The sequence below is a fragment of the Hypanus sabinus genome, chromosome 13 (genome assembly GCF_030144855.1).
Source record: "Hypanus sabinus isolate sHypSab1 chromosome 13, sHypSab1.hap1, whole genome shotgun sequence".
Classification (NCBI taxonomy): Eukaryota; Metazoa; Chordata; class Chondrichthyes; order Myliobatiformes; family Dasyatidae; genus Hypanus; species Hypanus sabinus.
In genome coordinates, this window is record NC_082718.1 from 109,871,589 (window position 1) to 109,880,793 (window position 9,205).

Sequence of the window (9,205 nt, forward strand, 5' to 3'; positions counted from 1 at the left end):
TGTGAAGAAAGGCCTGACCTACTGAATTCTTCCAGTATATTGTGTACGTTAGTTTGGATTTCCAGCAACTGCTGTGTGTATTGGTGGGATGGGTGTGGTGAGGTTTACACTAAGCAGATTTAAAGTTTTTAAAAGAAGTGCCGTAACTGCCTACTGAACCAAAAGATGAAGTACCTACCATCTCACAACTCACTAGCTCTAAATCACTGAGCTGGCGCATGTCACATCTAATTCACTGCTTAGGAACCAGACACTGCTCTTTCCACCCTAGCAGCTCAGAATTAATTCTTAAAAATTAGTGTTTATTGTTCATCCCTGGCTGTCATGAAGTTAATGGGTTGAGTGGGAATTTAAGACAGGTTGAATATGGGACTTGAGCATCTGCGTTTTTTGGTATCCGCGAGGGGTCCCGGAACCAATCCCTCGCGGATAAGGAGGGCCAACTGTATATATAAAAATAAAGATTAACTGGCTTTAAACCTCATTTTGCTTTTTCTCATTGCCTTGCAGTGATATCTCGTCTTTAAACCAGTTTGTGGCAATCCTTGGAAGCACTTAAAGATGCCCAGGGAAGACAGAGCTACGTGGAAATCAAATTACTTCCTCAAAATTATTGTAAGTATAATCTTACTTCACTTTGGCAGTCCAACATCAGTATATTTAATTCATACTTGATATGAAGTTCACTCACCATTGTATATCTTAAATAAAAATAAAACTTTGCAAGTAGTGGGTTAGCCTCTTAACCAAGGTAAATTTGGGTCATCGTCTGCCCAAATATTCTGATGATAAAGATCTGCCTGTAGTGTGATATTTCAACATGATGGGATAGATCTTATATAACTGGAGTCAAATAACAGACCAATGTGAACCATTAAGGATTATTTTTTGATGTAATGTTAAGGATTGTATGTAATTGTACAATGAAAAGAACAAGATGGATCTTTAACAATCCAGAAGAGCTCCAGTGGTATTGTATAATTGTCAAATCAACATTAATCCTGACGCTGAATGGGGTTGTTACTTGTGTTGAATAGCTTGAGAATCAGAATTGGATTTGTTATTGCAGATATGTTGTAAAAGTTTTTTGTTTTGTGGTAGCAGAATGGTGCAATATGTAAAATAGACTAATTTACTATAAGAAATGTATTTTTAAACTAATATTAAAAAAAAGGTAAAAACAATGAAGTGTTCATGGTTTCCTGGCTCTTCAGAAATTGGATGGCAGGGTAAGATGCCATTCTTGCACTGTGTGCCTTCAGGCTCTTGTATTACCACCCTGATTGTAATGACGAGGGCTTGGGTGATGGTGGATCTTTAATGATGAGTGTCACCTTTTTGAGGCATTGCCTTTTGAAGACGTACTTATTGTCAAGGAGGTTAGGGCATATGATGGAGCTGGCTAAGATTATAAACTTTGGCAGTCTGTGTGGAGGGGCCAATGAACAGGAACAGAAAAATATGCAGATTGTAATCTCAGTTAACTCGACTAAGGGTTCATCCTCCCCACTATCTCACACATGCAGTGAATTTGTTTCTGTAAACTTCTGGCAAAAAATAGTGAAAGGATGGAATATATTCACCAGTCTTCACTTTTTCAATTCAACTCTTAATTTGGATATGTAGCTATGAGATTGATAGATTAAAATGAGTTTTGCTAATTAGTCATCACTAGCTTTTGATAAATGATTCAAAATGGAATTTATTTGGTTTTGTAGAAGAATTTAATTACCTCTTTGCTTTCTGGCTATATCTGCTTTTCAAAATCTTGAAGCCTGTTAATGTCCTCTGTTTTGTTCAATGCCTCCTAAGTTTTGTTCCTGTGCAGTTAGTTAAAATGTGAATAATGTTAGAATTGACCCCTTAAAAACTATTGCTTATGTTCTGGTAAATACTCTAGTAACTTTTATATTGCTACAGTTTCCTGTTACTTGGCCAATTTCTATCCATATCTTTACCCCTTTATTTGATGGGCTTCAACCTCGATAAAGAAATACTTAAGTGATACTTTATCAAAAGTCCTGTGGAAGTTCATGAATACCACATTGATGGCTTGCTTCATCAAAATGCTCCAAGTAAGGTGACCGTAACTGACCTTTGGATTCTAGTCCTTGTATCATGGTAGGAAGAGGCTTGAAAGTCGAAAGGGAATTTTTTAAAACTGTAAATTTAAAGTGGAGAATGCCTGAAATACTAAGCATGTCAGGCCATTTCTGTGGAAAGGAAAATATTCAGTGTTTCAGGTCAGATTCTTTGTCCAAAATCTGTTAAACTTCATTTACACTGGTGTTACCAAGATAAAGATGCATGCCTTCAGCAGTTTAAAGATCGCACTACAAGATGTTTAATTGTGAAAAATTTGTGTTTAGATTGCAACACATCTGCATTTAATAAGTTTTTGTTTCTTGTGATGAAATGATGCTTATGTACGTAATTAAACTGTTCCTATATTCTCTTTAGCAACTGTTGGATGATTATCCAAAATGTTTCATTGTCGGAGCAGACAACGTTGGATCCAAGCAGATGCAGCAGATCCGTATATCGCTGCGTGGTAAGGCTGTCGTGTTGATGGGCAAGAATACCATGATGCGCAAGGCTATCCGTGGTCATTTGGAGAACAACCCTGCTCTGGAAAAGTAAGGGATGATAAAGCAATGAAGCTGTTTACCACAGTATGAATTGGCGTCACGTACCCCGTGACCGGGTTACTGAACCAGCAGAAATGGAATAATACATTGGAGTCTGGGATTACTGTAACTAATAGTGTTTATTAGTAAACTAAGTAACACAGTACTATAAAATGCAAATATATATAAAACAGGTTAGCAATGATATATACAGTAGTGTGGAAATAGGAATCAAAAATCAAACTCTTTCAAAGTCTAGGGGTAGATGAATAGTCTTATAATGATGCAGAGTTTAGGTCGAGGTAGTTGCTAGTGTACTGTTGGGGGGAGAGAGAGAGCGAGAGGTGTCATTGTCATTGTCGTCTTGTCCTGTTGTGGTGACCGACTGTGACCCCTCTGTACCAGGCATGACCGTTCTTCAGTAGTAAGCCTGCCACCTAGGCAAGGGTGGACACACACACAAGCCACCACCGGTCGGCCTTCACACACTGTGAGCCTCTGATCTATTCCCCCGAATGGATCCTCCAAACCTCCACCTTCATGTGGGTGCACAACGCTCTTTCAGTGTCCCGTGGTGTGTCTCCCTGGTGTGTGTGTCTGTGTCTTTGCAGACCTGCTTTTCATCTCCCCTTGTGGGGTAACAGCTTTCCATCACCTGGTCCCACCTTTCTGTCTCAGCAAGAATCCACACCAGCAGGCAAAGAAAGTGTCCTTGAAGCAAGGTGTAAACAATTAGCAAAGAAGCCATAATACTAAATCATCTCTCTCTCTCATTAGCAGCATCTGCAGCAGGATGCCTCCTCTCCCCCTCCCCCTTCTTCCCCCTCTCGTTAGCAGCGTAGTTCACAGGGGGGTCAACTCTGGACCCCATCTCTGATTGGTTTACTCATCACGATGTGCATAATTACATATGTACTAATATTTCTCTTCAGGCTTCTCCCACACATTCGTGGTAATGTTGGCTTTGTGTTCACTAAGGAGGATTTGTGCGAAGTCCGTGACATGCTGCTGTCCAACAAGGTAAATTTTTTTGATCATTACTATGATAATTTAAAAAGGGAAGAATGAAGATAATTCCCTTATGTAAACCAACATAGAGATTATTTGACAAAATTGATCAACATTCTTTGATTTTTCAGTCTTTAATTTTTAACACAGGCTGTTCATTGCCAGTTATGGCATCTATACTTTCCCTACACTGGTAATCATGAATGGGGAGAGTAATTGCTACATCTTGAGTGTTGGTTTAATTTAACTGGCCTGGATTTGTAGAGTTTTCCTAGTCTTTGAGGTATGTTGGTGTGTTTTATTGAAAGCACCTTCTATTGTTATAATGTCAGATTGTATTCTGCTGGCTTTTGTTCCATTTGTGCTGAGTTACTGTAATTAACTCAACATGGATTTGTGTGTGTAAGGTCATTTTTGATAAATCTTATTGAATTTTTTGAAGAGGTTACCAGGAAAGTTGACGAGTGTAAAACAGTGGATGTTGTCTATGTGGACTTCAGTAAAGCCTTTGACAAGGTTCCGAACGAAAGGTTAGTTAGGAAGGTTCAATCGTTAGGTATTAATATTGAAGTAGTAAAATGGATTCAACAGTGGCTGGATGGGAGATGCCAGAGAGTAGTGGTGGATAACTGTTTGTCAGGTTGGAGGCCGGTGACTAGTGGTGTGCCTCAGTGTTGTTTGTCATATACATTAATGGTCTGGATGATGGGGTGGTAAATTGGATTAGTAAGTATGCAGATGATACTAAGATAGGTGGTGTTGTGGATAATGAAGTAGGTTTTCAAAGCTTGCAGAGAGATTTAGGCCAGTTAGAAGAGTGGGCTGAAAGATAGCAGATGGAGTTTAATGCTGATAAAGTGTGAGGTGCTACATTTTGGTAGGACTAATCAAAATACGACATGCATGGTAAATGGTAGGGCATTGAGGAATGCAGTAGAACAGAGTGATCTAGGAATAATGGTGCATAGTTCCCTGAAGGTGGAATCTCATGTGGATAGGGTGGTGATGAAAGCTTTTGGTATGCTGGCCTTTATAAAGCAGAGCGTTGGTGAGGCCAAATTTGGAGTATTGAGTCCAGTTCTGGTCACCAAGTTATCGAAAGGGTGCCAGATTTACTAGAATGTTACCTGGGTTACAGAGAAAGGTTGAACGAGTTGGGCCTTTATTCATTAGAGCATAGAAGGTTGAGGGGGGACTTGATAGAGGTTTTTAAAATTATGAGGGGGTTAGATAGAGTTGACGTGGATAGGCTTTTTCCATTGAGAGTACGGGTGATTCAAACAAGAGGACGTGAGTTGAGAGTTAAGGGGCAAAAGTTTAGGGGTAACACAAGGGGGAGCTTCTTTACTCAGAGAGTGGTAGCCTGTATGGAACGAGCTTCCAGTAGAAGTGGTAGAGGCACTGAAGTGGATACTGTCATTTTAAAAAAAATTGGGTAGGTACATGGACAGGAAAGGAATGGAGGGTTATGAGCTGAGTGTGGGTCAGTGGGACTAGATGAGAGCGTTCGGCACGGATTAGAAGGTCCAAGATGGCCTGTTTCTGTGCTGTAATTGTTATATGTTTTATATAACTTCCACAGGTCCCAGCTGCTGCTCGTGCTGGTGCAATTGCTCCATGTGATGTCACTGTGCCAGGTCAAAACACTGGTTTGGGACCTGAGAAGACCTCTTTCTTCCAGGCTTTGGGAATCACCACCAAGATCTCCAGAGGTACTATTGAAATTCTGGTAAGTATCCACCTAGGAGATGTAAGCTAATGTAAGGGGGCATAATTTTAAGATGATTGGGGGAAATTATAGGGCGAGATTTTTTAAAATTTAAACAGTGGTATGTGTGTTGAACACAATGCCGTGGATGGTGGTAGAGGCAGATGCATTAAGGATGTCTAAGAAATTTAGGTAGTCCTCTTCTTTCATCTATGTGCCTATGTAGGGGGAGAGGGTTAGGTTGACCTTGGAGTAGGTTAAAAGGTGGGCAGAACATCATGGGCCAAAGTGCTGTAATGTTCTGTGCTCTAAAAGATGTCCTCCTTTATTTTAGGTGTCATAAGCAACAGACCCATCAGCCCACCAAGTCAGAGGCAAACCCAGCACTTGCATCTATATGTTAATGGTTATGTCCTAGTATTAATCTGATTTTTAATTCTCCTGGCATTCTCATCAATTTGTACTGATTCTGTGATTTCTTCATGTGCTAGGAGCAATTTACAGTAGCCAGTGAATCAGCATCTGAAATCAGGATTGAACTCAGATCCCTGGTGCTGTGAGGTGGTGGCTCTGCTGTTTATATCACTGCTGTGTTTATTGCACACTTTAATTCCCTTGAAGGATTAATTTGGATATTTCTGAAGCCATTTTGTGCTGGTTTTTCATTGAATTATAACCATGTTTCACATTTAAAATGGAATATTTACAGCTGGCTGGGGATTCTGTTCATTTTTTTATGATTCCTTGTCAAGTTTTCAAAAATAACGTGAAATTGTTACTGCCTTTTATCTTTGAAATTTGAAATAATTAATGCTGTTATCCCTATTTGGTATGCGATAAAACTTTCCTGACCACTAATTCTCTTGCCTTAGAGCGATGTACATCTCATCAAGGAGGGTGACAAGGTGGGAGCCAGTGAAGCCACTCTGCTGAACATGTTGAACATCTCTCCATTCTCCTACGGCTTGGTGATCAGGCAGGTTTATGATAATGGCAGTATATATGACCCTGAGGTCCTGGATATCACAGAGGAAACTCTGCAGAAGTGTTTCTTAGAGGTAAGCTGATATCGTTGGGGATTCTAGATAGGGACTGACCATGATGGCTTAGTTAAGCAGACATATTTCAGGTTTTTTAAGCTGATGTTGCAAAATGCTGGTACCTCTTGAATGTTTTAGAATTCAATAGATTGAATTTGTCATTGTCTATTTTTAAATGTTCAAATGGTGATGTTAGGCCTTTCATAGGTAAGCTGAACTATGCAGTATCTTGGGTTGCAGTGGGGCTTTATTGTGGCCGTCTTCAGAAAGTTAAAGCTTTTAATGGTTTCCTTGGGCTTGATGTGGTAAGTCAGTTGCTGTCTAATGGAAGCCTTTTAATCACCCTACTTGTCTTCACAGGGAGTTCGTAATGTGGCAAGTGTGTGTCTGGAAATTGGTTATCCAACTATAGCCTCTGTACCACATTCCATCATTAATGGTTACAAAAGAGTGCTGGCCATTGCTGTGGAGACAGACTATTCCTTCCCATTAGCCGATAAGGTAACAGTAACTGTATCTTTAAAGTTTAATTCCACCTGTTTAAATGTAAGGAGATTGATTGAATTGATATTCAAAATCATGGATTGGGAGGCACGTTCTGTAGTTATTAAATTCTGCAGATCATGTAGCTCTCCGTTTGCAGTACTTATTTTTTTGTCCTACCACTGTAGTAATTGGAAGTGTCACTGCTGAAGTCAACTGTTATTTCCTCATTCTTATGAACTGCTAGTCCTTCAGGTGAAATTACTCCCAGAGTTGCATTGTGTTTTAGAGATGTGGCCTAGGGACAATGAATGAATGGCAATTATTTTCTTCTTTTCCACCCCCTCTCCATGACTTAAAAGGAGCTTTGCAAATGCTATTCTTCCATACCTGCTGCTCTTGTGCCCTGAGGTGGAAGTTGTGGGTTTTGGGGGTGCTTTTAGAATATAGTAAGTTAAATGAGAATTTAAAAGGTCAGTACCACCAATGTCTGGCAACCTTAGTATGGACTGTGACATCAGACCTGCCAATGTTTTAATTGTAATTTCAGAATGGTAAGCTGTTTCGGTTGGTGGTGTTTTCCTGTGAGACTGAGTAATTATAGGACCTAACTTTTTTAACTGGTATATGTGGAAAATCATTACTGCTTTTAAAAACTAATGCCCAACAGATTGCAGTCGCTTATTCTGATTGATTTTTGTTGTGTAGATGATATTTTCACTCTCTACTTAAGATGCCAATCTCTTGTGTTTTCCTCAAAAATGTATTCTGTCATTTGTCTGTGCCTTAAAGCTGCCTTCCTCTGGTGTTGAACTTTCAATGACTTAAATATTGTGTTCAATACTGAGTATAATTTCTTAGTGGTGCTAGGAAACTGTTGCTTTGATGTCGGTCTGCAGCTAGTATTCTGAAATCAAAATGGATTGGATTATTCTTCAATGATGTTGAAAACTTGTTCTGAACTGTAACATAACTGTTCTTGTTTTTAAAGGTAAAAGCTTTCTTGGCTGACCCATCAGCTTTTGCTGCTCCTGTTGTTGAGGCTGCTGCAGTTGCTGTCAAGGAGGAAGTGAAAGAGGAGAAGAAGGAAGAGTCTGAGGAGTCTGATGATGACATGGGCTTTGGTCTGTTTGACTAAAAAAAAACCTGCCCGTCTCTGCATGGCTGTTCAATCTACCTAACCAAAATAAAAGGAATTATTTACAGAAACTTGTTCTGGCATTTTTCCACAGTTTTTGAGGAGACAGCAGGTTGTGTAGAGGGAGAGAGAATTTATAACGCGAATGGGGTAGTTGGCATATTTTTTGTGCCACAATCCCAAGGGGACACTGGGATTTGTTGAGGAAGAGAGAATTCAAAAGAAACAAGTAGGGGTAGTTGGCATATTTTGCATGCTATGGTTCCCAAGGAGACATTGGTTTGCATGTAGACACTTGGTTTAAGCAGAGTGGCCATTGTGTGAATGGGGTAGTGTTAGAGGGGGCATTTGAGACTGGTGAGAAGAGGCGTAGATAGATTTTTTTCATTACTTGTTCTTTCTTTCTTGCACATGTAGAGCAGTGGGTATGCCTAGAAGGAAAATGAAATGCTCCTCTTGTGGGATGTGGGAGACCAATTATCCTTGATGACTACACCCTCAAGATGTGCATCTGGCTGCAACTTCCAACAGACCCTGTGTTAAGGAGCTGGAACTGGGTGAACTCCAGATCATTTGGGAGACTAAAGGGTTGATTGGACTTGGGTATAACTCACATTCTACAAGGTGTAGGACATAGGAGGCGCAAAGTACCCCTGTGGCTGTTCCCCTCAAAATTGGGTATATTATCACTTTGCATACTGTTGGCAATGATCTAGTGGGGAAAAGCCCCAGTGATCATGTCTGGCTTGGAAGGTGGGGGAAGGAGAGGCTAGCTGTAGTGATAGGGGATTCAGTGGTTAGGGGAACAGAAAGGTTCTGTGGATGAGAATCCAGCATTCCTTGTTACCTCCTGGGTGCCAGGATCAGGGACATCTTTGATTGAGCCAGCAGTGTTTTTAAGTGGATGGTGAGTAGCCAGAGGTTGTGGTCCACGATGTGGGTGATGAGGGCTTGAAAAGGGAGTTGGGTGGCTTAAACTGGAGCTGCAGTGGAATGGAAACTAGAGCACCAGAACAGCTAGTGAAGAGGTTCTGAGGACTAGTTAAATATATACAAAGTCAGGAATGGAAAGGTTGACCATGGTAGGCTTGTATTTTCTCCAGGAGCATTAAGTTTGAAGAGTTTGAGTATGCATCCAAAGTTTGCATTTGTCTCAGGACCCATTGCTTTTACTAAAAGAGTACAAATAGTTTGAAATTTA

General features: G+C 40.3%; 1 protein-coding gene across 1 annotated transcript; it reads left to right on the forward strand.

The window, feature by feature from the left end:
• The first annotated feature begins 510 nt into the window (after window positions 1–510).
• rplp0 (ribosomal protein, large, P0) lies at window positions 511–8,075 on the forward strand. Its single transcript, XM_059988459.1, has 7 exons — window positions 511–615; window positions 2,461–2,636; window positions 3,560–3,647; window positions 5,218–5,364; window positions 6,216–6,401; window positions 6,744–6,884; window positions 7,858–8,075. The coding sequence occupies exons 1-7, from the start codon at window positions 562–564 to the stop codon at window positions 8,002–8,004; spliced, it is 939 nt and encodes a 312-aa protein (XP_059844442.1). The 5' UTR covers window positions 511–561; the 3' UTR covers window positions 8,005–8,075.
• Window positions 8,076–9,205: the final 1,130 nt, after the last annotated feature.